General features: G+C 42.5%; 1 protein-coding gene across 4 annotated transcripts in view; it reads left to right on the top strand.

Moving 5' to 3' along the window:
* Positions 1 to 27,800, top strand: part of LOC129368270 (cyclin-dependent kinase 17-like) — a 32,012-nt gene that overhangs the window by 2,086 nt on the left and 2,126 nt on the right. For 2 of the 4 annotated variants that reach the window (XM_055043223.1, XM_055043447.1), the window contains exons 2-16: positions 10,358 to 10,497; positions 14,421 to 14,579; positions 16,103 to 16,236; positions 19,655 to 19,780; positions 21,521 to 21,577; positions 21,839 to 21,953; positions 23,052 to 23,146; positions 23,339 to 23,401; positions 23,680 to 23,803; positions 23,934 to 24,054; positions 24,969 to 25,066; positions 25,309 to 25,414; positions 26,180 to 26,222; positions 26,715 to 26,805; positions 26,934 to 27,011. In XM_055043223.1, coding sequence (XP_054899198.1) covers positions 10,380 to 10,497; positions 14,421 to 14,579; positions 16,103 to 16,236; positions 19,655 to 19,780; positions 21,521 to 21,577; positions 21,839 to 21,953; positions 23,052 to 23,146; positions 23,339 to 23,401; positions 23,680 to 23,803; positions 23,934 to 24,054; positions 24,969 to 25,066; positions 25,309 to 25,414; positions 26,180 to 26,222; positions 26,715 to 26,805; positions 26,934 to 27,011 — 1,528 coding nt within the window. In that variant the 5' untranslated portion in view covers positions 10,358 to 10,379. Of the gene's footprint in view, positions 1 to 1,398; positions 2,743 to 7,146; positions 7,245 to 10,357; positions 10,498 to 14,420; positions 14,580 to 16,102; positions 16,237 to 19,654; positions 19,781 to 21,520; positions 21,578 to 21,838; positions 21,954 to 23,051; positions 23,147 to 23,338; positions 23,402 to 23,679; positions 23,804 to 23,933; positions 24,055 to 24,968; positions 25,067 to 25,308; positions 25,415 to 26,179; positions 26,223 to 26,714; positions 26,806 to 26,933; positions 27,012 to 27,800 lie in introns of those variants that run through there. The other 2 variants (XM_055043291.1, XM_055043365.1) reach the window with 2 other exon arrangements.

Raw genomic sequence — 27,800 nt, 5'->3', positions numbered from 1 at the left:
CTCCCTGGTGAAGGCCTTGGGGACGGTCGGTGGCAGGGTAACCTGACCCGCTGTGGAAACAGCTGTAGCCTGCCGAGCTGATCCCAACTGAGTCCCAGTGCGGATCAGATGACGGTCCGGCAAAGGAATGGGCGTGTGAGGGTGTGTAAGCATGCACACGAGTGGGTTTCATTGAAATATATTTTCAGTCTGTCCAGCTGGGAGTTTTATTTCCGTGTCTTCAGCTTGTGCACGGATGGAAGCTGTTCTTTCTGTTACCACAGGGAACGAAAAGGTTAAAAACCAACAAGAAATGAAAAGTCCATGTGTTTAAACGCAGCGTCCCCTGAAGTCCAGGAAGTTTTCCTGTCGGCGAGGTGAAGCTGCAGGCTGAGACAGCTGGCTGAAGGTTAACGTGTCACTCCTCTCTGTGGGTGGGGCTGGGGGGTTTCGGGGTAGGCAGCTGCTCTGTCGCAGCCTCCACTCCCGTCTATAGATAGCCATGAATAGAAACTCTTCCTCGTTTTCTCTGCCGCATTACCGTCGGCATGCGGCCCGGCTCGCTCGCATGTGGTCGCTGCTTGCATGTCTGGCAGCCTCCACTTCCTGACTCTTTGTCTCTTTTTAATTCAGGTATCTGTTGACCTACAGATCTCCATGCAGCCCAGAGCCGCTCGGCGGACGACTCGTCTGACTCCCCCATTAGTGACTTACTCTGCAACTCTGTCGTCAGCTGTTGCATTAGTTAGAGACAGGTGATGGACGACTGTTGCCTGATTTTTCATTTTTTTTATTTTCTTGGCACGTTTAGTGAGAAATGCTTGAACACCGCTCTGGTCTTTATTTGGAGACAAACACAGGTTCATTTGAGCCCGTGTTATTAGAGCCAGCAAAGCTGTGCATATTTCCAGCGCTCGCTGTCATGTTCTCATAATTAACTTCCCCGTGGTTTGATAAAAATCCAAATTGGGTTTCAGTGTCTGTTTTGCCTTTTTCGATCTAAATTTAGACTACCAGGCTTCAGATGTTTGGGTTAATGTCAAAGGTTTTTTTCTTATCGAACACAGTTCAGCACTTCTTAATAAGACGCCAACATTTTCTTCTACACTAGGACTGGGCAACATCACTTAAAAAATAAAATCTAAAATTTGTTTCATACCAGATCCAATTTCTGATTATTTTTTTCTTGCTTTCTTTTCTGAGAAAGAAATGACAAATGACAGAAAATGTTTTCAAACAGTGCCATGCCGCAGAAACTTCTGTTTTAAATGATGAAAAAGTAGTTATAATATTTGCAGAACAAAGATGGAATTTTATCAGAAGAATGTCTTAAAATTTAATTGAAATTGAAGTTAATTTTTGAGTTAGTTGTTGAGGAAAGCCAACTGTGAGAGGACTCTGTTGATTCGCGATAATGTCCGGGTCTTTGTCGCTTTTCGGGGACCGATGAGCATTAAAATGACCGGGCGTGATGCCTGGAGTCCGGCAGCTTTTCTCCTCCCGGAGCTGCTGCCAGATGTGTGGCGGAGCTCATGGCGGCGGCACGTAGCTGGAAGATGTTTCTGTGTGACGAACGAAGGAGTCAAATCCTGTCGCTAACATGAACACAAAAGCTATAAATGTCTGGGCACAGTGACAGTTCATCTGTTAAAATAACTGGAGATGAATGCAAAAACAAAAAGCTGGAGTATTGGTATTTTTATCAGCGTAATTGCAAGCCCGTCTCTTTATTATTAAATTCAATAGAACTTCAGATTCTTGTATTACTTTTCTTCAGGTTAACTTAGAAAGTGAGCTGCTATTGTTACAGGCTGATTTTCCAAAATACAGAAAATTCATTGTTAGGGAAGCTCAAATGTGAAAAATTGGACTAATGTTGATATGCGATATTAACTCTGCTGATATGTTAGATTTACCAATGTTTTATCTTATTTTATCCGATTGCTTGATTAATCATAAGAATAATCGATAGATTATTCGATAACCAAAATATTTGTTTACAACAGCCCTGGTGCGAGCCACGGCTGTAAAACAGAGCTTTACAAAATGCTTTACAAAATGCTCACAGAGTTGACATTCTTCAGCATCTTGTATTAGCATTGCAGCTTGCACCAACACAACAGTAGTCTCTGTTTGTGTATGTGTGTCTGAGAAAATGTAGGTCTGTGAGATTTCCAGAAGGCTGCTGGCATTTTAAAACTCTGCATGCTCCACGACAAACACAGATTGAAGCTCAAAAAGAATAAAACAGCACAACACTGGTCACATCGCTCCCAGAACCGACGGCGACAGAACGAGCTCGTCGTCCAAAACCACGTCTGATTTCGAGATGACAGCTGAAACAAATTAATGAGTCTTTATTTGATTTGTGCTTCTTTTTCTACTTATCAAGATTGAATCTCATACTCCGGGCTGGCTCGTCTAGATTAACAAGTCACTTCTTGTGTTTGTGGTGTCTTCTGTTTCCTTTAATTAAATCTATAATTTAAATTTTCGAGGCGGAGGGGAACGTCTGACTCACTACCTGATCGGGCCACAGAGTTTGCATGTGAGAAACCAGTGCAACAGCCTGCCGTGACAATTTCACAACCCTCACATCAGCTGCCAAAGGCATGATTTTACACAACAGAGGCAGGCGCTCGCACCTGAAAAGCCCAACCTTTTTTGTGACGTTGTGGATCCTCGATGATTCATTTCATTTCATTATTTTGTTCTTCTTTTTCAGTGCCGTTTCAGATGTCAAAAGAGACAATCAAAAGCAAAGTAAGTTTTGCAGCGGATGTTTATTTAATCGCCCTAAAAAGAAAAGGTGCACTGCCACGGAGTCTGCCTGAAGCTGCCACAGAGGCCGCCGTTTGTGTTTACACTTTGATTTGATCTCTGATGTTCTGAATACAGGCCAGCTGGTTCCCAGTCTGTTGTTCCGCTTTTTAACAGCCACAAAGGGGCTGCTGCTGATGCTGTGAGGGCAAACTCCTTGTCGCGCTCTTTGATGCTAATGCCCGGCACTCAATCGGAGAACCTGCGACTCCAGAGTCAACATGCAGATCAGACGGGTCTGATTGCCTCCACGACGAGCCAAACTAGTTAATAACATCGTTGTACCTGAAATCAGTTCTTTTGACACCTCTTGATTTAAAATACATATTTTTAAATCACTCTGTTGACCTCTAAAGCATGGCGGGTTGATGGAGTTCACATGTCACATCTGAGGATGACTTTTCTTTCATTCATAAAACACTGCATCACAAAGACCTGGTTATGTACAAATAGTTTAACCTTTGATTAATTTCGTCTCAACTCAACCCTTGGCTAATTATGCTGCAATAATCAGGCTTTTTTGCGGTCATGTTTTTTCTCTAATGCCTGCTTACCTCTAAGAAGCAGTTCATTGTTTTGCTTTGAGCTCACAAAGGAATATTCTTGGATTAAAGTGTCAGTCATTGCAGTGACAAATTGCGTCGCGTTACACAACTGAGCATATTTTAGAACCAGTTTAGCGAAGCAGTTAACAAGGCCAAAATGTCAGCCGTCCTCTCGCTCCACTTCTCAAAAATCTGATCGATGTTTCTGGAACTTAATGGCTGAGACTAGGAGCGCCCCAAGGCCTGCACACGAGTGACTGAAACTTTCAACAAGTCCTATCAAAACAGAGTAAACGAGTTAATGTTAGCCTAGGACAAACGGGTTAACATTAAGACCTAATCAACTGGAGCAAGATGGGAGTTCAATGAAGGCTGTGGGCTGTTCTTAAGAAACTCCTGTTGGGACATAACATTTATCAAGATAAAACTTTCCAAATATATCAGTAAAGTAGGTAATCAATCAAGTAATGGGCTACTATATCTCCAGAAGTCATGGGTTCGCAATTTGGCCTGGCAGTGATATATTTACAAAATTAAAAGTTGATTTTTTTTTATCACTACATGAGTCAGTCGCCACTATTTATCAAATTATCACACATCACAAGAGAATGTGCAGCTCTAGTTGAGAGTGTAGATTTCTGCTCACAGTTGTCATTTGAAAGAGTGCAAATCTGGAACTTTATGGAAATGCGTCACTGTTTCACCTGGTGGCAGAGCTTTTCTTCGAGCCCTGCCCTCTGCTGAACACTCAGTCTGGATTGTTGATCAGGTACTATGAGCAATCAGAGGCACTTAAACTGAGACACAGCCGCGTCTTGCCTACTACTGTATTAATTAGTCATCATTCTGAAAATTGTCATAAGTAATTCTATCATGACTGCAGGTAATTAGGTTATAATTTCCAGAATCGCAAGGGGATTTTTGTTTCATTTCATTGCTTTCATTTGCTAACTGGAGGTAAGATTGGAGATTTCTGTTGTTGATTTCTGATCTCTGACTTTTCTGTAAGTTGTTTCCAGCATGGACGTGTTGATGACGGTGAATTAAATGGTTTGCGAGAGCAGAGAGGAGCTGGCCTGCTATAGCAGCAGTGTTAAATCAGCTGCTGTTGAATCTTGTTGGGATTTGTGGCTTTGGGACACTGCTGGCTCCTTCTTTCTTCCACATTGTTTCCCATAGGGATACACAATATTATCGGTATCGACCAATAACAGCTGTCAAATTTGATTTGGGACAAAAATATCGGCGTTATCGGCCAAATTATTTCTCGCGCAGTGGCCAATATCGACTGATATCATGCATCCCTAGTTTCCCACAATCATCAGCTCTGACCCGTCTGTCCGCCTCCGAACGAGGCGTTTGAATGCAGGCAACACGAGAGCCTGGTGTGACGGCGCCGTGAGCGGGAAAATATGTCAAATGGCATAAAAAGAGTCAAGATAAGGAACAAACGACACATTACATCAGTGAGTGACGAGCGCATGCTCATCTGTTCAGCACCACGCAGAGCGCTCCTCCTCAGATCCAAGGAGGGCGCCCCCTTTTTATGAATCTTTTTGACTCAGCACAGAGCAGCCTTTATGTTAGAGCCCCAGTAACAGACCGAGCAGCCCCTCACTCGTGCCCTCATTGTCTCGGTCGGGTCGGAGAAAAAAAGGCTGCTATTCAGAAAACCCGAGGCTGAGCTCACCCGTGAATCACAGCAACTGTCATGCTTCTCCCGTGTTTCATTCTCCCGAGCGTGAGCGCTGCAGCAGCCGGAAAGGGGACGTGGGTGTTGTCTGCGTCCCCCCGTTGTCCTTTCAGGGAGTTTTGCCGAGCCCTGCGGGGGTCATGTGGGGGCTTCGACCTTGCTCGTCCAGACGGAGGCGATCACGTGGCGGTTCATGTCCTCAAAAAAAAAAAAATGTTTCTGCTCTGCTGTCGTGAGTATTTGGGGGGGAGGACAGAATCCAGGTGTCTCAGCATCTGCAGCGATCACTTCCTCCTCCTCCTCCACCTCCTCCTCTCTCTTTGTATCCCTGCATCAGCTTCACCTCCGCCTGCTCTTGCTGGACAGGTGGAGCAGATTGTTGTTGGGCTAAAGGAGACGTTACCTCAGGCCGAGGTGATGAGCATAAAGATCGAGACCCGGTGGGGGAGAAAGGCCTCGGCTTCGGATGCAAGATGAAGGGAATCGGAAAACCAGCACGTATGCAAGTTTCCCGCAGTGCTTAGCATCTTCAGCACGGGAAATACAGTGGGGGTTGCCGTGGCAGCAAATGATCGGGAAACGGCATAGTATTCGGACCCCTCGGTTCCACACCTCAGAGCTCTCCTCCTCCTCCTCCTCCTCCTCCTCCTCCTCCTCCTCCTCCTCCTCCTCCTCCTCCTCCTCCTCCCTCCTCCTCCTCCTCCTCCTCCTCCTCCTCCTCCTCCTCCTCCTCCTCCTCCTCCTCCTCCTCCTCCTCCTCCTCCTCCTCCTCCTTCCCTCCTCCTCCTCTTCCTCCTCCTCCTCCTCCTCTTCCACATCCACCCACTTCCTCCCTCCCCCTCCCAGGGCAGATCCGGAGCTCAGAGCGCGGACCGGTCTGCTCCCGGGAGCAGGGACACCGCTCCGAGCAGGGATCCGGTCCAAAGCTCCACACTCTACAGGAATGTGGGCCGATGGACTCGAGCGCTAAAGAGACACTCGTCTTCTGCTACAGAGCCCATTAGTTCTTCAGTGAGGTTTATTTTCTGGGTCTCAGGACATGAAAAGTCTCCAATTGGATGTTGGTAGTCAGAAGATTTCTTTTTTTTTTTTTTCGATTTATGATGAAGCATAGAAAAAGTAAATGGTGTGGAAATATTAGTGAATATTTACATATGTTTGCATCTTTTTTTTTCCTCGCATCAACTTATTCACTCATTCGTCTGTCGATCCATCCTTGTTGGGCGACACGGACTGAGAATTTGATGCCAATATTTTGGATTGCTACTGTGATAACCATAAAAGTGATGATAAAATTGATCACTTCATCTTAAGACGACTCGGTGGCGCAGCATTCGTGGTGCCACAAACGTAAATTGTTGCCTTTCGGAAAAAAAAAATTCTAATTTGATACAAGCTTCTTCAGGACGCCACATATTTACAAAAAGTATAATTTATATCACTAAACTGCACACAGAGACTTCATTTAATCCTATTTTCAAATTTTATTTACTGATGTGCTCGTTTAAAAAAAAAAAAACAGAACACATGAGAAAATGGTAAGAAAAAAAAGTGTTTTCACATGACCTTAAGTTATGAAACCTTTCCATTCCTGCCGTCTAGATTCATGAATTAGCACAGGAATGAATGAAACTCTGGAAAACGAGAATGGTTGTCTGTTCTCATTTGGAGCCACATAATCCCATAATCTTATCTCTGACTGTTAACGCTGTCGGGATTTCTGCTTTCCAGATTTATTACAGCAATATATTTTGGCCTGCAACTATCAGTAACGGTTGTCATTGATTCATCTGTCAGGCTGTTTTTCTGAAAACTACCTAACGAAAAAGCCTTCATGTCTTTGCCGCATTCATCCTGGATGTTATTGCAATAAGTGCTACTTTCATTTTCTTCATTTAAAGTGAGCGCTCTATTGGGGAAGTTATCAGCTTCAGCGGTAATGAGTAATATTTGTTTTCTGAGAAAAGTGGAGCTGCGTGTGTGCTGCACACATGTCGCTGTGTGTGTGTGTGTGTGTGTGTGTGTGTGTGTGTGTGTGTGTGGGTGTGTGTGGGTGTGTGTGTTGTGTGTGTGTGTGTGTGTGTGTGTGTGTGTGTGTGTGTGTGTGTGTGCGTGCGTGGCTGCAGCGGGACAGCGAGGCGAGGCGGCGAGCCTGGCTGGAGATGACGTGTCTCGAGGCGGAACCGACGGTTCTGATGTTGTGACAGGCGAGTCGGCGTCCTTTTCCCTCATCTTGGCTCGCGGAAAATCAAATTGATTGTGGTTTTACTAAGAATAACTCGGTGAACTGGGAACAAATCGAGGAGAAAATGCAGAAGTGAAATTTATTTTTGTGAAAATATGCTCTCGGTACTTTGCTGCGATGATTGAAGGACTCAGATATTCAACCGTGGTAGACTTAACATTTTGTTAAAAATATTTAGTGATATTTGCTGATATATAATCTCCTTTTTCACTGACAAACTTTCCTTTTTAATACAATTGTTTCAGTTTTGTCAGAATTTTACATTTTTGGAGTTGCACGTGTGTATCAGGATTTTCCTACTCATTTCTGATTTTCTTTGTGTATAAAAAAGGAAAGAATGTGCTGCAGATTATGTTAATAAAAGCAGTGTGTTCAAATCCATCAGAAAATGACAAAATTACAAGATTACCCCTCTATATGCGTCTGATTTTTACTAAGCTGCCAATTGATGGTGAGCACATTTACTTATAGGCCCATCATTTTTAGATAGTAGGAAAAACGAAATCAGTTTTGACAAGCCAACCGGGAAACGAATGCTAATTTCAATTAAATCACAACTGAATTCAAACATTCAGCAACACAAAGAGCGACTGTGAAATTCTTGACTGTATTTTCTTGCAGCTTTATCATTTTACCGTAATAATCACAGGATGACTAAATGTTGACAGCAGGTCTTTGTAACACTTTGTTCCTGACGAATGTCACTGAATGCAGTAAATTAATACTGTCTTGCTCAGTTCCTCTGCTTATTTTCCCCACTCTTTTTGGAGGAATGGGTGTGCTCAGTTTTATGTGGAGCTCGATGTACTGATGATGCATGATGTACAGATTAGTATTTTGCTCTGCACTGTCCCCATTTGCGTTGGCCCGTGGCCCAGGTTCAGTCTTGGCCTGCCCCGTGCGGAGTGAAGGAGGACAGGCTCACTGCTTCTCACCTCTTAGGACAGATTTTAGAGGGAAAAAAAAACTTGAATCCCTGCTTTAAACCTAAATTAGAATAATGTTGATCCTGTAAATACTGTAAATCTAGCAGCAGCTGGTTCGGTAAAAGCTTTTGAAATTGTTTAATGCCACAGCCTTTCGGTTTCATTTGGTCGTTATCTGAGTTGGCTTGTTTGGTTCACATTTGGTTCCCACAGTGTGAAAATAGACCTCGGTTCTTCTCGGTTCTTTCAGTTAGAAAGGAAGTCTCGATGGGGGATACAAAAATTTCAATTTCAACTCTATTTTCAGACTAAGTTGCTAAAAATAGTCGTCCATCATGCTACGATTTTAGATAAGGCGACAAAAGAAACTTGTATGCTCAGTAGGTTCATTACACACGGTGATATATTTGAAGTACTTATTTCAGTTCAGCGTGACGACTACAAGCTAAAACCCCAAATTTAGAAACATGATGGGGACCAATTATGAAACGATAAATATCACCGATGGTCAAAAGCCGTCATCGGAATAATCAAGAAAATACACATGGAATACGCTGATCGATGTTCTACTTTCTGCTAATCACAGGTAAATCTAAATAGACAGGATTTTAGTCTTGATTCAGCTGTTTTGCAGCTTTCTGGAAGTTTGTTCCAGATTTGTGGTGCCCAGAAGCTGAATGCTGCTTCTCCAGAGCAGAACCAGAAGCCCTCAGAGGTCTGAAAGGTCGATACAACAGCAGCAGATCTTTAATGTAATGTGTTAATTTGTTAAGGAGCCAGTGTAAGGACCTAAGAGATGGTTAGTCTCTCTTCTTGGTTCTAGTCAGAATGTGAGCAGCGGCATTCTGACTCAGCTGCAACTGCCTGATTCACTTTTTATTATTATTATTATTATTATTATTATTATTATTATTATTATTTTTTTTTTTAGGAGGACCTGTGAAAACACTGTTGCAGCAATCAATGTTACTAAAGAAAAACACATGAATGAGTTTCTCTAGATCTTGCTGGGACATTAGTGCTGCTAGTCATTGAAATGTTCTTCAGGTGATAGAAGGCCAACTTTGTAATTACCTTTGTGTGTTTCTGTATATTCAGGTCTGAGTCCATCACCACACTCTGATTTTGGACCTGATCACTGGTTTCGAGCTGTAATAATTGAACCAGTGTGCTGACTCTAATATCAAAATACCACTTTGGACCAGAAACTAATATTTTCTAACATGATGTTGGGACAATTTTTTTGAGGCCTCTACAATCATCTGGAAGACTGGAGGTGGTTATTCTTTTGCAAGAGGTTGCCTAATGCTTGGATAAGCATATTTTTTCATGTGAATTTAAAAAGCACCAGTGGTGATGGGTTTTCTGGACTCGTATCAGTTTGTCTGTGATATCTGTGAGCCTGTGCAGCAGTTACCTGACAGTGAGCCCTGAGGGACTGTTGCTCCTCCTGTGTTTTTGTCTCTGGCCTTACTCATCGGCATCGCAGACAGACACATGTCCAGATCTGCTGAAGGCGTCTTGATACCTACATGAGATCATGGGGAGAGGCTGTTTGTTGAATTTGCGAATATCGCCAGCCTTGATTCAAAGTCACACGCACCATATCGCTGGAGTCTCCCCCGCCGCGTACGCTCGCAGGGTCTCCAAAACGCCCCCAATCAGCCGCTCTCACGCAGCCCGTAAATGAGGCTGGAATGTGTGATGTGGACTCGGCGCAGCCCGGGCTCGTCCTGAACCATTCAGCAGCAAATCCCCCGCTGGTTCCTGTGATTGGCCTTCATAGCTCAGTGTGCCAGGAACCGTGCTGTAAAAAAAGTTGCGTGTAGGAATCTCTCACCAACCTGTCATGCTTTTGGCCCTGAGGGCGGCCCGCGGAGTGAGTTGAGTCATGATTACATAGTCACCGTGTTGATTTTTACCGTTTCATTGTTTGCCCTGTCGGATTCCTGGCGATTTCTTACTACGTCTCTTTGTGAGATTGCGAAACATGACAGCAGGTGGATGAGGTGTCTTCACCCAGAACGGGTTTATGTAACAGATTTCACCGTGTGAAATGTCAAGGCCTGTATCAGGAAGACGGCCTACGAGCTGTATCCATTACCGCCACTAACATTTCATTATTATTATTTTTTTTTCCATTTCGAAGGCCTCCCCTTCCTGAGAGCTCCATGGAGAAGATGAAGCGGTTCAAGCGACGCCTCAGTCAGACGCTGCGAGGCAGCCACACCATCGACGAGTCTCTGTCCGAGCTGGCTGAGCAGATCACGATAGACGAGAAGGACAGCGGTGAGCTTCGTTTATGTTTGAATCTTACTTCATCACGTAAAGCGTTCCGACCTCATGTCCTCTATATTGACACTCTTTACGAACGTCGCATTTCATCAATTACTGCACATTGAGTTCATGTTTAGATATATGAAACAGTGGAGGGGCTTTGAGATCAACACATCACAGTCACAAACATCTGCTGACACCTTTTATAATTTTTTTTAAATAGAAAAATAATGATCAAGAGAACAAATGAGCAAAATGAGTAATAAGAGAGTGTGTGATTTCTGCTGATGTAAACGTAAGCTAACTCTGCTGGTAGCAGCCTCACAGTGTGGGGAGGCTTTTCTTCAACTGGGAAGAGTTTAGTTTGTTCTTCTTAGCAAAGAAGAACGGGCCAGCATTTCAGTCTGTAGAAGAGCAAACTGTTGGAGAAATACCACAAAACACAACCAGCCGTAACTGCAGCAAAATCTGGTACTAACAACTCTTGATGCACACCACACTTTTCAGAATTTTATTTGTGAAAGTTGTTAAAAACCGTGCATCGGTTTCCCATGCGCCTCACAAACGATGCTGCGCTTTGTGTGTTTTAGGGTCAGTATGACCTTTGCTGCATGTGGGCTGATAAAGCCTGACTCTTATCTCCTTGTGTTCCTTAAAATGTAAATGTTCACATCTCGTTCTGTTTCAAGGGTGAATTTTAAATTAAATCATCCATTAAGCCTCGTGCACTGCAGAAAGCATTGACGAAGTTGTGATAGCTGCTGTGAGGCAGATGCAGAAGACTTGGATAACATTTGCAGCTTAAGAGAGTGTAAAGGAACTGGTTTTCTATGTATACAAATTCTGTTGAAATTCCAGCATTGGAACAGTGTTATATCACTATGTTATATAAAAGAAGGGACGTTTTATTCCAGCGTTTCTTCTCTGAGAAACTGAATTTGTCAGTAAGATGTGCTTTCACAGTTGTTTATCTCGCAGACTCATTTCACGTTTCAGAGAAGGTGAGCGTAGTTTCCCACAGCAATGCTGCCTGGCGAGAAGTGAATCACCTTGGTGATTTTTCAACATCACAGAGTCAGATCTGACTGTACGTTGGTAAATCACAGCGTTGTAGCTCAGCTCCTCCGTAACATTTATACATGGCTGAGTTTAGGTCAGAGAACTCTTAATAAAGTCAATTTTACTTTATATTTGACTGAAAACCTGTGCAGTGATGGTTATGCTTTGAATTATATTTATTTAATAAATAATAATTCAGTATGATGGGGTATTTTTGAACATAAACTGAAATGTATCATCTGGACTTTCATCAACCAGAGTAGAATTAGCCAATTTTTGTTTTAAAATCTGATTCCTTTAAATGCATCGACCAAACATGCATTTTTTTTCTTTAATAAGAATCAAATACAGTTTAAGAACATATATTAGCCTATTTTGCTTATCTGTCATCAATAAAAAAAAAAAGGAAACTCTCCAAATTGTAAATGAGTTGATCTCATGTTGCATAAAACCTGAAGCAGACCTAAAAACTCTGGATCAGTGGATGTCTAATCTCTCACTTCAGTTCACATTTATCAATAAAATGGACTAATGTAACTGTTGCACTTTTATTTTAAACCCATGCAGTCCTTAAGCTGCCTTTCTTTTGTGCTATTTTGCCAGAGAAGTTGTAGAGAAACGACTCCACAGCTCCACTCTGCAGTCACTTTGCCGTGTTTTAATGTCGGAGCAGAAACATTTTGTACTTTTCGCGCGAAGACGGCCACAGCCTAGTGGAGGTTGTGGCCGTCGAGGCGTCAGGTTAAAGCAGGCTGGCTCAGTGCTCCTCCTCTTTGTTTATTTATTTTTGTTTTGCAAAATATGCAGAGAAGGAGAGTGGGGAGGATGGGAGGAGGGGCCGACATGCCTCGGTGTGCCATCGTGTCGTTGCTATGGCTCTCAAGGTCTGGAAACAGTCTTGAATTTCCATGACATTGCCACGGCGACTTGGCTGACTTGGTGCAATCATCCAGGCATCTTTATTCATGGCCTCCTCTGTTCTTAATCCCTGCACCTCTAAACTCTTCGTTTCTTTTAGTTTCGGCTGCAGAGCTTGGCCCTCCGGTCGCACTCCCCCATCTCCTCCTCCCTCTGAGAACTCGCTGGGCTTCGCAATGAGCTTTTTGTGTTGCGATCAGCACCAAGTCCGCGGCGCTCCTTGCTCGTATAATGGGGACGCAGAATCGCCGCGTTTCTCTGGGAGAAGGAAAGATTGCGGCCTGTTTACCAGCAAGCAGGGCAGAGACGAGACATAATGGAGTAGCCAGATGAGATTTGATCTGAACTGTGTGATTGGTTCTGGTGCTGATCTGCTTATGCAACACCCATAAATCAGGCCAGCAGCAGCAGCAGCAGCAGCAGCAGCAGCAGCAGCAGCAGCTGCCCAGAGATAAAGGGGAAATGACAGAAGAACATGGGAATCACATGGCTGCATGTACAAGGTTTTCATCTGATTTATAGGAAGTTTTTTATTGTTATTTTTAAATCAAAGAAAGACCAGCTATGTTAAGAGAAATATATATCCAGAAAAAAAAAAACATCTAAAAGAGGTGCTTTCACTGACAACAGAAAAACAACTGTTTCTACTGCTGAAAAATAATTTAACACGTACATGTTTATTGTTATATTAATATCACATTTTTATTTTTATTTTGTTCAATAGATGTGGTTAGAAATACAGAACAAATACAAAGTTCTGCACTTACTGCACAGGATATTTCATCCTTTTTTTGTCATGGTAGAGAAACTAAAGACTGACAAGCTGGTTTTAGTTGGGTTACCAGTTGATTTATCCTCTCCAGTAACCAGCCTCATGCTGCTCTTAGCCTGCCAACCAGTTGTTCCCTTTAACTGTAGTGGTAGTACACATTATACATAACAAGCATAATAGTAAATGTTTGAGTATTGGTTCAGTATAGAAATGCTTTATTTTTATTGTACCTATTTTCCATAATATTTAAGTTTCGTCTTTTGTACTGTAAGGCTTTTAACTTCTCCGTACAGTATGTCTGTGTATTGCTACGGGTGTTTGTTGTATTATTCTAGTGTGTGTCACCTTTTTCCAAATGAAAATATGTACTTAATAAATAGTGTGCTGACATAAGGTGATCTAAGCAATTTGTGACTGTGGAGCAGGTGCATATGCAGTTGAATCGCTGCTGACAAAAATCAGCTTTACTGGTTCAAAAAGAAGCTGTAGCATTTGACGCTGGAAGCCAGTCAAATCCATCCGTCATAAACACATAAAAACATGTTTCCCTCTGACCCTGCACTGACACTCACTAATCTGCGTAAGCCGTAGCCTCGATGGCGCAGTCCTCCTCAGCGCTGCAGCCCGATGCCGTCTCCAAGTCGTACTACGTCCCGTTTTCTCCTCGTTGACTTTGACCTCTGTCTGGTCATTTCTCACAGCGCAGAACGGACAACGTTGCTTCACCGCTATGTTTACATTTGGTAATGAAGTATCAGAGGGAGGCTGTGGGAGGGATGTAGTAGTAGATCAAAACATCAAGAACTTTGAGGATACATTGTCTCCGATGAAATCATTTTTGACAGCCTTTTACTAGTTCTGCACACAAACCTATTAAAGACAATATAGAAACATTGACTTTTTTTTTTTACTTCTTTGACTTTTACAAAGAGTTAGATGATAGAAAATGTGTTTATAATTGATGATTAATTGAAACTGAAAGAGCTGAGAATAAGTCAGTCTTAGACTCTTTCAATTATATTTTTTTAAATTATAGTGTTATCTATAGCACATTTTGTTGTATTTGACTTTTAGTTGTATGAAAAGGTTTATTTGTCTATAAAATCGAGTGTTAGGATATCATTAAGTGATACATTCTTGTTTAGAGTGGACGTGTTCATAACAGGAAGTGTCCTCTGTCCCGCAGAGCCCATAGTGAGGAACGGCCGTCCATCTGCGGCCCACAGCGTCCACTCGTACCTGCACCAGTACACAGGCTCCTTTAAGAAGCCGCCAATGAGACGGCCGCAGAGCATCATCGGAGGAGGGCTGGGTTTGGTCATGCCCCGCAACGGCAGCCGCCTCGGTGAGCTGTCGCACTGTGCTTTCAGTACTGATAACATGGCCGGAAACCTCAATTTTCTCCCATATTGAACTTCTGTCAATTTTACCATAGTGAGTTTAGTTAGAAGCATTTAAATAAGGTTCTGAAAATGTTATATTTTAATAACCCCGAAGAGAAGCAATCCAGCTGTGACTAACCTCCTGATTGGGGAACGCATGCATGAACAGAGTTCACAAAAACCTCAGCAAAGGCCTGTTTTTCTTTCACAAGTTTATTTATATAAATGTAACTAGAAATAATGGAGATTCTTCAAGGCAAAGCAAGGGTTCAAGTTCACCATGCATCAGTGCTTTACATAAATATGAAGCCCAGAGGGAATAGAAGTGTGCTTTGTTTCTAAATGTGCTCAAGCAAGAGGACAATTATATTTGTTGATCTGCTTTTTTTTTCTGTAAGGCTCATCGCCTGTGACATAAATAAAATATGCCAGACAAATTAAACCTAATTTACTTGTTCTGTGTCCTCTGACATTAACACACAGAAGGTCTAAATAAATAAAGTGTAACCGTACTTGCACATAAAGTTGCACAAGCTTTATGAACAAGGGACAAAATACGATTCATGCAGCAGCAAAAGAAATGCCACTTCATGCCATGTAAATGCAAGCGGCTCTATTTTCCAACGCCAAACAGGCAAGAACTCTAAATTTTATTAGTAATTTGAATTTACGCTTGACCAACTTAATTACTTTGCTTCTATCAACAAATTAATTTCAACACATTGTTTAGCTTTGCTTAATGTGGTCAGTTTTACAAAAAAAATTGAAAGATAACCTACATTTATTGGAAATGTAATGTTTTTGTATCAGTAACAAGAAGTTATGAAATGGAATTTTTGTTAAATAAAAATGACTTGGATATAAACTGAAAACTCAAAAAAAACCCACAATACTGTCTGAAATGTTTTTTTTTAACTCACAGGATGTATAAAGATCATCAAACATTTTCTGTTTTTGCGGCGACCACATTTTCTTCCTTTAGAGTTTCTGACCGCTGCTCTTGGCTCGACAAGCGTAGCTTAATGAACAATTTTGAACTGATGACCCGACTCTGCAAAAAGACAGTTTCTGTCTGATTTTCTGTCCGAGACAAACACCCTGGTGAAATTAAAAGAGTTTAAAATCTAAAACTACCAGGATATGTCTAGTTGAAGGTGGGTGAAGCAAACTAATTTAGATTTTTTATTTATAATGTATTAAGTGTTCTAATATAGCAACCAATGTATATAGTGTAAATAATGTGTACACTGTGTTTACATTAGCTTAAAAGTTGTTAATGCGGTCTTTCATCATGTTAAATGTTACTCTGGTGTAAAAACTGTGTTTTGCATGGAACTGTTAGGTATTTAAACATATTAAACTTTCTGTGTATTTAATTTAGATTTAAGCTGAAGAGACCCCCTGCAGAAGTACTTAGGAGCCCTGTGTCGGTCCAGAGCCACGTGTTGCACATCCCTGCCTTACGGTTTGTCTTCCTATTGTCCAGATATTGTCCATGAGAACATAAACATGGGGTCAGACGGGGAGAGCGATCAGGCGTCGGGGACGTCCTCCGACGAGGTGCAGTCGCCCACAGGAGTCTGTCTGAGGAACAAAGGGAACAGACGCATCTCTGCTGAGGTGAGACGAGCTTCAGTCTCACGTTTCAGACTGGTAGTGTCCTAATTTTTCCTCTCCACTCGTCACACTGTGGACGTCTTGTGGGATGCGAGTCATCCGTCTGTCTTAACAAACTCTGACGCGTGAAAACGCTCCGGCGTATTAACTCTGCCAGTTCTGCTGCCGTCTGATTATCCGGCCTCTTCTTCATGGCTGAACATATGTTTTGAAGATGTCGGAGGAATAAAGGGAAGTCTGATCATCTCACTGAAGGCATTTCAGCAGACAAACTGCACGGCCGCGTAGGCGTGTTCTCAGCGTGAACACACTCCGTCCTCTTCCACTTATTGTTCTTCAGAGCAGACTTTTAAAACATGGTTTGAAAGCTTTTACTATTGTCACTGTGTCCGCCTACTCCGAGCCCTTTTTCTCCGTCTCTCTCTCTCACACATCCTGCCGAGAGCGACCCAAGTTCAGCGTTCCTCTTGTGATTACATAATGCGAAGAGATGAAGGAATAAATCTCTGATTGTCTCTTTGTTTCCTTCTTGAGATTGCTCTTCCTTATGCAGTGAAAGGTTTTTCTCTCTTCTACGAGTTAAATGGGATGAAAAATTGCCCTGGAAGATATTGATCAGCATGTTTATTGAAATCTCCCTGCAGATGTCGTCTTGGTATTTTAAGTCTAGCATGCGTTTATCAGAGTGGTGAGTGCATCGAGTGCGTCTCCGACCGTTGGAAGCGAATGCGACACCTGCATGCCCGTGCAGGGCGCCTCAGGTTTTAATGGGCTGATGAGATTTAAAGGTTGAACAGCTGACATGAATCAGGAATCGGGACAAATGTCTGTCCAAGTGAATGCTCAGAAAGACCCACATCCCTCCTTCATCTTTACATTTCAACGGATGTCGTTTTTGTCAGTGAAAGGTGATACAATTAAAACTGTTTTCACATGTCACGTTTCTCAGCGGTTCCAACTGAAAATGGGATAAATGAGCTCAAACAAGGTGATTTCTTCATTAATGAACACTTGGTTTTGCAGATAGCCTGCATAACCAAGACACCATGCATGGAAGATTGCGTGTGGTTGGAAAAAAAAACCCTTTTGTACTTGTGGTGTAAATGTTGTGCTGCCCACACATAGAGCTAAACTCAGAGAGCAGCACACCTCAGACTTCCTGTTTGACAAGCAGAAAAAGTTCATTACAATGAAAGACACAGAGAAACTGGCAGGTATCTAGCAACAGAGCAAACTTGTTATTAATGAGGAGCAGCCACTGTGGTCTTTTGAGAGAAATGAGAGCGTCCCTGTGCGTGCTCAGGTGGCGGATCGCGTTTCTGCAGAGGAAGCCATGCCGTTTTGGGATTACATCACCAGGATTAGTGTAATGCGGTCCAGACGGGCCCGTGTTGTAAGGGATTAGAACGGGACGACTGGAGGCGGGGAGGCAAGGGTGCAAAGGTCAGGCGGTGGACGGACGTCGCTTGAACAAAACAAAATAATCTGCCATCAGCAAATTGTTCGAAAAAATCTACAAAACAGTGACAGAGGCCCATTCGAGAGCCGCAGTGTTTTTGTTGATGGCTTTAGATGAAAACAAACTAAGACGGCGGTAAACTGGATGTGAAAATTTATACTTTTTTTTCCCATTTTTCAAAGAAAATGCTGAGAGTTGAGCTGCAACTGGCAATTATTCTAGTTATCAGTTATTCTATTAATTATTCAGACAATCGAATAAAAAACTGGCACATTCAACAGGATTTTTATTTTACCGCTTAGGCCTTTTTACACAATACTAGAAATGCAGTAAAAGATGCAAAAAAAAAAAAAAGACTTAAATATTTTCTTTTTACATTTTAGTGCCTGAAAAGCAACAAAATAGCATTCCTTTAGTACTTTTGAACTGGATGACGATAAAACTGTGCCACCTTAGAAGTTTTGGCTAAAACTTATTTACAGACTGCGGTGTTTTTATCTTAGATGCAAAATGTAGATATATATTGTATAGTCTTGCGTAACTGCTGCTCTGAATTTTTCAGCAAATGTCCTATTTTGTCAACTTTATTAACAATTACTCAATTACTAAATTAGGTAAGTATCGTTTCAATAATCGATTAATCACGATTAGTCGTTTGATTCCTAGTTCAGATCTAATTTAAAAGCCTCTAGTTGGTTCTAGGATAAAATATTTTGACCAAATATCCACTGAAGTTTTTTTAATACACATTTATAAGGTTTATTAAAAATAATGGTGTGCTACCATAATGGAAAAAAGTAACACTTTAAAGTGATTTATATTTAATCAGTAATTATGCAATTTCATTTACAAACCAGTTTGCATTGATTAAACCTAATTTGCCTTAAATGTGAATTGGAAATGTAACATTTTAATAAGATATGCTTGCGGATTCGCCAGCTACTTCTGGAGGACATTTCTGTTCACCTTGTGCAGCAGATTATCAACCTGTGCTGCTTTCTACTTCCTGTTTATTCAACTACCTAAGCCTAAGACTTGGGTCACTGTTGTGACCCGTCCACAAGGCTGGGATAGATCTATCTGTTTCCTGAAATGTTGCTGAAATGTTAGTTACATAAAAGTCGGCGTTGGCTGAAAACAGGAAGTTTAGGTGTAAATGTGCCAGCTGGAGGCAGAACTAAAGCAGCGAGAGAGGCCGGATTAAAAACAGTGATCTAACCAACTGGAGATGCATTTTGGGAAGGATCCAGATGTTGAGTCTGTTTGAGTTTATATAACATGTCAGTGGGATCGCAGTGGACTAGCGGGGCATTCCAGGACCTTTCTCGGATTTCTGAAAGGGACGGACTTGTAATATCACAAAAGGTGCTTTAGCATAATAATAATAAAAAGAAACATTCTGCTGCAGGTGTGTTAAATAAACACACCTGTTATGCTGAAGAGGTTTTTGACATCGATTTTGATTTTAAGCTAATTTTGTGGCTGATTTCAGAACAAACACAGTTTGATTGTTTCAAAGCACAGACTAAATGATTACAGTTGACTCCGAGCTATTTTTGATGTCTTAAATGAGAAATCTCCATGGTTAGGACAGCCAACCTTGCTAAAACAAATGACATTTTTGTGTGTATTCTAAAACTGCAGCTGCTAACCTTTAACTTGAAGATTGCCAGGATGCTGAGCTTAAGCTTAAGTATTCAAAAACATGCAGTTTGTTCAGCTGTCTGCTGGAAGTCTTGCTCTCTCTCGCTCTTTTTTTTAGCCTGAATGAACAGGAGACCCACATCCACATAGTAGAAAATACTATTCTTTAAAATCCGTTCTCAATGTTGGGAGGAAAAAATGTCTCCTCTGTTTCGGTCAGAACCAGCCAAGATGAAGATCTGCAGATTCCTGATAACTTTTGTTTCTCTGTACGTTTCCTAAGATCTGTTTCATATTTCCATCCGGGTGTATTTGCAGGACTTGAACAAACGTCTGTCCCTGCCTGCCGACATCCGGATCCCCGACGGCTACCTGCAGAAGCTGCAGTTGAGCAGCCCGGCTTTCGATCAGCCGCTGAGCCGACGCTCCCGCAGAGCATCGCTGGTGAGGAAGAGGAGGAGTTTTAATGTCGGGTTTATTACGTTGTGGTCCAGAAAGGTCAAATGGGAAGAGGCAGCAGCTCAAATCAGCTCCGTTTCTCAACATTAAATATGTTAAATAAGAAGCAGGGATCATGGGCAGTGTGTCTTTTGGTCAGAAACGACTTTATTTCTTATTTACAATTGCAATTATTTGACTGGAAGAGAACTTGTGGTAACTAATGTAGCTGAAAAATATCAATGGGATAACAAAAATGGGAAATAGCATAAGCATTGCTCTCAAAGGTGTTTAAATTGAAGCTAAAATCCAGATTGACTTCTGTAGAAAGCCTGCTCTGATTCCTTCAGACTTACAAATTGAAGTCAGGTTCTTCCCCCCCCTCACGAATCTGACATTTTGTGACGTCAGCTTCTCTGAACCACATCCAGAGTAAATGTCGCTTTCTCTCTGCGTAAATAAAACCCAGGAACAGCAAAGACGAGCGGTGTGAACAAGTTGTTTGGTTAGATGACAGATACAGTTTCTCCCAGCACGTTTGGATCGCGCCTGGTGGGATGGGTTCACGGTAAATGCAACCGACTGGGGGGAAAAAAGAGGTTGAGATTTTTTTCCCAGGGTCTTTTATAGGAGCAACAAAGTTGAAGCTGCCGGAATGGTCGTCTGACTTGATATTTATTAAAAATTAAAAAAAAAACAAAATGACCTTCAGAGAAAATTATCCGAACCAGGGAGGATCCAGTTCTCAATTGAAGTTTTTAATTGAAATAAAAAGTTTGATTAGAAGTTCAATTCCAGTTTTTCCCTCTCTTTTTCTAAATATGTCTCTGTTCAGGTAAATTTAGACAATGCAAAAAGCAATATTGGACCGGCTGCTTCATTGAAAATGCACTTTCATAGGAAATCTTATAACTGCCGCCTTTTAAATCACACTTGACCAAATTGAGAATCCTTCTGCCGACATCTGAGGTTGACGGCCTGTGAGTAAGAGAAATGAGAGTTTAATAGAAACGGAGCGGTCGGGTCGCGGCGAGGCCACGCCGTAATAAAGCCGACTGCGAGAGCCGTGTCTTATTTAAAAGCAGAAGTGAGAGAATCTGATCCTCCCAGCTTGTCGCCATGTGTTTTAAAATGCAGCGTTCCCTTTGTGAGCTAGCTTCAGTAATTGGCTTGAGTTTATACTTTGAATTTGCATTGTTAAAAAAGAAAAGAAAAGAAAAAAAAGCGGAACTGAGGAACACGTAACCCTGTCCCCCACCCAGTTGGCTTCATTAGCATACATGCTTCCCTGCAGGGTTGTTTATAAAGCTCCGAATGGTTTCAGTCGAGTGTTAGACTCCCTGACCTTTCAGCTCGGCAGGAGCTCTGGCCTCTGCAAAGGCACCGCTCTCACATCCATACATGAACCAGCCTCGGCTTTGAAAGAAATGTAGAGAATGTAAACGTTTCCTTCAGAAATCCACATTGATGTTGCTCCCTATTGGAGACGCACCAATCTGGAGATTGGAAAGCTCGTCATTGCTTAGCCTTCCTGTTTGCGATCTCATCCCAAAAGCCAGAAGCGAACTTTCTTTTTGTCACAACTGATTAAGTCTGATTCGGTTTTGGGCGTTTGACCTCCTTACATCGCCCCTCGTCTCATGCTGCCAGGCAGTCGTAAGGATTCGTCGCCATGTCTGTTAATGCTGTCGCTGCTAATAAAGACGCTTCCCACATTAATGTTGTTTGTCCTCTTCTTTCTTCCAGTCAGAAATCGGCTTCGGGAAGCTGGAGACGTACATCAAACTGGACAAACTGGGGGAGGTATGCGAGACGTCTCTCTCGTCACCCGGACGCAGACGATCTCATTGTGACTGATAAAACCAACGCAGCTCCTCCTTTTCATTCTTTCCTTCTTTGTACTTTCTGGACTTTTGGCTTGCTTAATTTCTTCTTTAATACTTTAAAGCTGCGAGAGCTGAAACGCTGGACCTGTGGACAGATATAAAGTTTTTAACCCGATGCTGCTTCTGTCCAGCAGCTCTGAGGCCTTTTTGTTCATCCTCCTCTCCTCCTGCTCTCCAGGGAACGTACGCAACGGTTTTCAAGGGGAGGAGCAAGCTGACGGACAACCTGGTGGCGCTGAAGGAGATCAGACTGGAGCACGAAGAGGGGGCCCCGTGTACGGCTATCAGAGAAGGTGGGAAGACTTGGACGTACAGCAGCAAGCAGCCAAAGGCATTTTGCTGCAAAGTAGCAAATTTAATGCTAAATGCGGCTTTAGATTTCAGACTTCTTAATCCTACGCACTAAATGCGACAGGAAGGCCCTACCTTTTACACATTTCCCCTACTGTAAAGCACAGTGGAGGCAGCATCATGCTCTGGGGTTGCTTTTCTTCAGGAGATTTTTTTTTTTTTTTTTTTTTTGGGGAAAAATATAACACAAATCATTTATTAGAGATTTCTTATCTCAGAGAAGTAAGGTGTATATTCTGAGACATTTGAAAACATACAATTTTGTGACATTTCAATTTGTCCCTGCTGTAAAATGTAGAATATTGTCACAATTTATTTTTAATAGTAATAAATGACTTATAATAGTGGACCGACGCTGTCTGTTTTAGTTCATTTGTATCGTTTTTAGCTCTAAAGTGTGGCAGTGGAAAAGTTTGAAAACTTTCTTCCTCCATTAGGTTTAGCGTCTTTTAGCATCTCTGTTGCTAGGATCTAAATTAGGTGCTCGCGGCGTTTGAATGCACGGCGTCTGAAATGTTACAGCCAACAAAATCCTGCATCCAGGCAGTCCTTTGCCTTTGTGATTTTGCAAACTGTTGAAACGACAATGACTGTTGCAAGGGAGCTTGTTGCACAGCTTCAGTCATTAGTTGCAACATTACCTAGCAACTTCTATAAGCTTTGTCTGTGCACAATAAACTGGGTGGAACTGCAAAGAAAACATTGCAAAAACTACATCTGCCCGTGTTTCGTGTCCAGACTGTTTGCTGATTTGCTTTAGCCCAGCTTCTGGTCCCTGGACAAAGATCCTCAGTCGAGGCAAGACGTGAGAATATCCACATATTTCTTTAGATAATATGTGGAATTAGGAAAAGACTTGGTTCTTAAATTGAATCATCATAATTTAAACTCTTAACAGTCTTAAAACCACAAAGAACGTCCATCCTGGGTCAGAAATAGCATTTAGTCATGCCTTAAATTTGCTCACTGTTTTTTTTTTTTTTTTTTTTTGCTTTATTGGATGAGATTACATCCTCTTCTCTCCTCTTTCATTGTCTCAGTGTCTCTACTGAAGGACCTGAAACACGCCAACATCGTCACTTTGCACGACATCGTCCACACGGACAAGTCGCTCACCCTGGTCTTCGAATACCTGGTGAGCCTGCCTTCACCTTCGCTGTCACCTTGTTCTCCACTCGCGCCTTTCCTTGCACCGCGGATGCCGAAATTTATGCATTTCTTCACATTTATTATTCATGACCTTATGCAGAGTCTGGGGGAAGCAGTTAGTTTAGCAACTGTTGCGGATCATGAGCTCGTCACTTCACGGCCTCGCTCTCTTTTCTAGGACAAAGACCTGAAGCAGTACATGGACGACTGCGGGAACATCCTGAGCATGCAGAACGTTAAGGTGAACCTGCCGGCCCAGCTGCCTCAATGAACTCTCGAGATTGTTTTGTTTTACTCGTATGCTGGTGTTGGTTTAAGAAACACTGCTTGTGCGCCCCCTGGTGGCAAAGTGTGGACACTGGTATAATCAGTGCAAAAATGTTAAAGACGTTAATATTTTTCTGACCAAAACGTTGATTGTTGGATGGAGTAGCAATGTACGACGCACTAACAGGCTTTTAATTGGACAGTTTTCTGTGACGTATTTGTCTTATTGATCGCAGAGGTTTCTTCCTGTAGATATTCCTGTACCAGATCCTGAGAGGGTTGGCGTACTGTCACAGACGGAAGGTTCTCCACAGAGACCTGAAGCCCCAGAACCTGCTCATCAACGACAGAGGAGAGCTCAAACTGGCCGACTTCGGTGAGGTCCAACGCTGTAATCGCATCTTCTGTTTTTTTTTTATTTTTATTATTGTGGAAAAAATAACCCAAACCTCTACCGAACACTACATGATGTTTTTTTTTTTTTTTTTTTACGTGCTCTGCAACAGGCCTGGCCAGGGCCAAGTCCGTGCCCACTAAGACGTACTCCAACGAGGTGGTGACGCTTTGGTACCGGCCTCCGGACGTTCTGCTGGGCTCCTCTGAATACTCCACGCAGATAGACATGTGGTGAGTGGGCCTCACTCGGCGCGGAGAGAGTCTTTACTTCCATATGTCGGCACTGTGCAGGAGAGGGCCGGAAGATTTCCAAAACGGGGAGAGTTCCCTCTGCACAGCTTCAGTCTGGCCTGTGTGCAAACAGAGCCCTCTCATTTTATCGCTTTCTCATAAAAGTACTCATAACGTTTGAACTTTGTGGTTCGAATGTAATAAAATGTGGCAAAGTGTAGCGTAGTTTTTATTGCCCAACACAAATGATGAAATGTTTGTGAAATTTAACACTTTTTTACTAAATCTGAAGAAAAAGGGTGAAAAATATTTGTTTTATCCATTTGTGTTCATGTGTTAATACTTTAGTAAGCTTTAGTCTAAACCGTACTCTTCCTGTAAGGTTTATCTGTGTGCCAGTCGGGTAAACCTTCCTATCAGGTCGCCACCACTGTGTGGCACAGTCACATAGTCGTGGTGAGAAGATCTTGGTCAAAAGTTTCTGCCATGCTTAAGTGCTTTGCATGGAAGCCATAAATGCAGAATAACTTAGATAAAGGGGTTAAAGGTGCTTCATATTGCCGCTAAATGTTTTTTGTATCGCTGTCTCTGCATCTGACTGGATCTGCCCTGACAAACCGTTTTGTTTTAATCACTAAAATTGCTCTACAGCTCCTTCAGAGTTCCTATGGAAAGAGTTTGTTTTAGTTTGTTTGTTTCTAACTTGACAAAACATGGAAAGGTTTAAAATGCTTTTAGAGGCTAAAGAGTTCACCGACGCTTCAAGCGCCGTGTTGAGTTTTGTGAGTGACGAATTGAAAGCAGCCTCTGAATGCCCCGCTCTGGGGAACCCGACACCGAACGCCGGTGAAAGTTGAACTCGCTCGTCTCTTGGTGACCCCCCCACCCCCATGCACCATCTGTCGACCTTTCAGGGGAGTGGGCTGCATATTCTACGAGATGGCTGCCGGCAGGCCCCTGTTCCCCGGTTCCACAGTGGAGGACGAGCTGCATCTCATCTTCAGACTGCTAGGTCAGTGCTGCCCCTGGTGACAGGGGGAAAAAAAAACAAACAAACTTTTTGAACATGAGCTTTTAATCGCATCAACCATGGCATGTAAACCCCTCCACCACACACACACACACACACACACACACACACACACACACACACACACACACACACACACACACACACACACACACTCTAAGTGCATGAAAAAGCCCCTCCAGCTGGCGCAGTGAAGCCTGACTCCGATTAAATGTCCCACACAGGCTCTCCTACAGAAGACAGCTGGCCTGGAATATCCTCCATCGATGAGTTCAGGTCCTACAAGTTCTCCAAGTACAAGCCACAGCCGCTGATCAATCATGCTCCCAGGTAGGACAGATGTCCCATTCTCTGCTACACTGCAAAAACGCCAAACGTCACCAAGTACTTTTGGTCTAGTTTTAGCGCAAACATCTTGAACGCACTTGCAAGGTATTTTCATCGTATTTCAAGTGACTCGTCAGCAAGACGTAGGAGCTCGTATAATGTCAGTAATTCCTTAATACTGATGAAGAAAGTGCTAGTTGTAAGTGAAATAATCTGCCAGTGGAATAAGATGTTTTAATTCATGACGCAGGACAAAAAGCCAAATTATTTAATTAGTACTTCTTCATTCATATTGAGTAAAAGCAAGCTCTTATTTCTTGCAGAGAAAGTTACTTTTAAGTTAGTGTTGTCTTAAGATATTTGCAGTAGAAACCAGACCAAAGATACTTGGTAAGATTTTTGGAGTTTTGCACTGCATCCTTCATACGAGGATTTATTTTTTTAACAACCTTCACACTAACATAACCTCCCCACTTATTTCTGGCAGTCCTCTTATTGAAAGCGGGACTGAGCAAGCGTTTGTCACGACGCCGAGGTACAGCAGTAGAGCTCACTGAAAGCAGTCAAATGGTAGACGTTCGTGGAGCCGGGTTGTTTAGCTAGGAGTGTGTGTGCTTTGTCACTTCCTGTAAGGAAATCCTGTGGAATAGTTGACTCTGTTTGGCCGAGTTTCCTTCCTTACAGCCGCCAGGATCTGTGAGTCACCCCACCTTACTGACCCCACGCCCCTCTCCTCCCACCACCCCCCCTCTCCCCTTTTCCATGCAGGCTGGATAACGATGGAATCGACTTGCTGTCTTCATTCCTAAAAGTGAGTCACTGGCTACCTGACAGAAACGGTGCAGTGCCAGCAGCAGAGCGGCTTCCTGTTAGGATAATGTTTTTGTTAAAATCACAACAGGTCACTGCAAAAAACGCAAAAAGTGTTTTCAGTCAAATATCTTAAGTTTTGTCTTATTTCAAACGTTCTAACTTGCAAGTAACTTTTCAGTAGCAGTTAGGAGTCGATCATTTCTTAATATTGTTGAATAAGTATGTTATAAACGACACACTTTTTCCCAGACTTCACTTATAACTAGTATTTTTCAGCAATATTTAGTAATTATTATCTTAAAACAAGTTTGTGTTTCTTGCTGACTTCTAAATCGTCTTAGTTGAAGTGTAGAAACCGGACGGAAAATATTTGGCAAGATGTTGTGTTTTTTTTTGTTTGTTTGTTTTTTGTTTCTTTTTGCAGCGATTCTTGCTCCGTCTTAAGCTGTTCTTTAATAACCGTAAGCCGACCCTTTGTCCCAAATTTCAGTACGAATCCAAAAAGAGGATCTCTGCCGATGAAGCAATGAGGCAGCCGTACTTCAGGACCCTGGGGCCGCGCGTGCACACGCTGCCAGAGAGTGAGTAATCGCATCGTGATGCAGAAATGCAGCCAGGGAGGTGCACAGCTCCCGAGCTCTTCCAGAGCGCGGAGGGGATCGGTCTGGGCTTTCATACCGAAAGGTGACAGGCTGCGTCTCTTCTGCAGACATGTCCATATTCACGCTGAAGGAGGTGCAGCTGCAGCGAGACCCCGGCTACCGGAGCTCCTCGCATGCAGAATCAGGTGAGACGGGATTCTGCCTGGCAGAAGTATTTATTTATTTGTTTTGTCCCGTTAAAACCGTGAAGCGTAATGTGTTTCATTTGGACTTTGAAGTAGAACATCGTACACGACTGTAAAGGAGCAAGGCTGCATTTTTTTATTCAGATGTTATCTTCAGCGAGGCTCGTGTTTTTGCAACCTTCAGGGAGCAGCGCTCTGTCTCTTCCATCACGATACTTATTTGTGCATTCCCCACAGCATGATGCTGCCACCACCCTGTTGGCCGCATCATGCTGATGGTCTTTAGCACAACCTTAAACTTCTCCACTCTATTTCATGGTCGCATTGGTTCTCTTTGTTCTTTAAAGAACTCCTGTATTTATACCGACATCAAATTACACACAATCTGACACAAATGCACATAAATGCGAGCCTTTGTAGCTGCAAAAGATGAAATATTTAAGAGGTGTGGACACTTTTGCAAGTTGTTTTGGCTCATATTTCATATCAATCAATGGGAATCAGAGCCACAGTCACTGATGATGGTGTGCAATAGAATTTGTCTTTTTAAATTCAAACAAAATAAAAATATTTTTAGCATTTTATTCCAAACTACCACCATAAGTGACCTTAAGTAAACTGTAAAGTGGCCTGCTTCGGCAAAGGCACAAATTGACCACAAACTCACTTATTATTCATTTATCTTTTACACGAAGCCTTGAAAATAAAAGCATTCGGGTTTCCAAGAAGGTATCGGCACAATAGCAACTGTGACGAGTACTCAATAAGTGTTCCAGCACATTACCTTGC

The sequence above is a fragment of the Poeciliopsis prolifica genome, unplaced genomic scaffold (genome assembly GCF_027474105.1).
Source record: "Poeciliopsis prolifica strain line A6 unplaced genomic scaffold, Auburn_PproV2 SCAFFOLD001, whole genome shotgun sequence".
Classification (NCBI taxonomy): Eukaryota; Metazoa; Chordata; class Actinopteri; order Cyprinodontiformes; family Poeciliidae; genus Poeciliopsis; species Poeciliopsis prolifica.
Note: the sequence above shows the minus strand (reverse complement) of the source record. Positions and strands in the feature narration are given on the sequence as shown.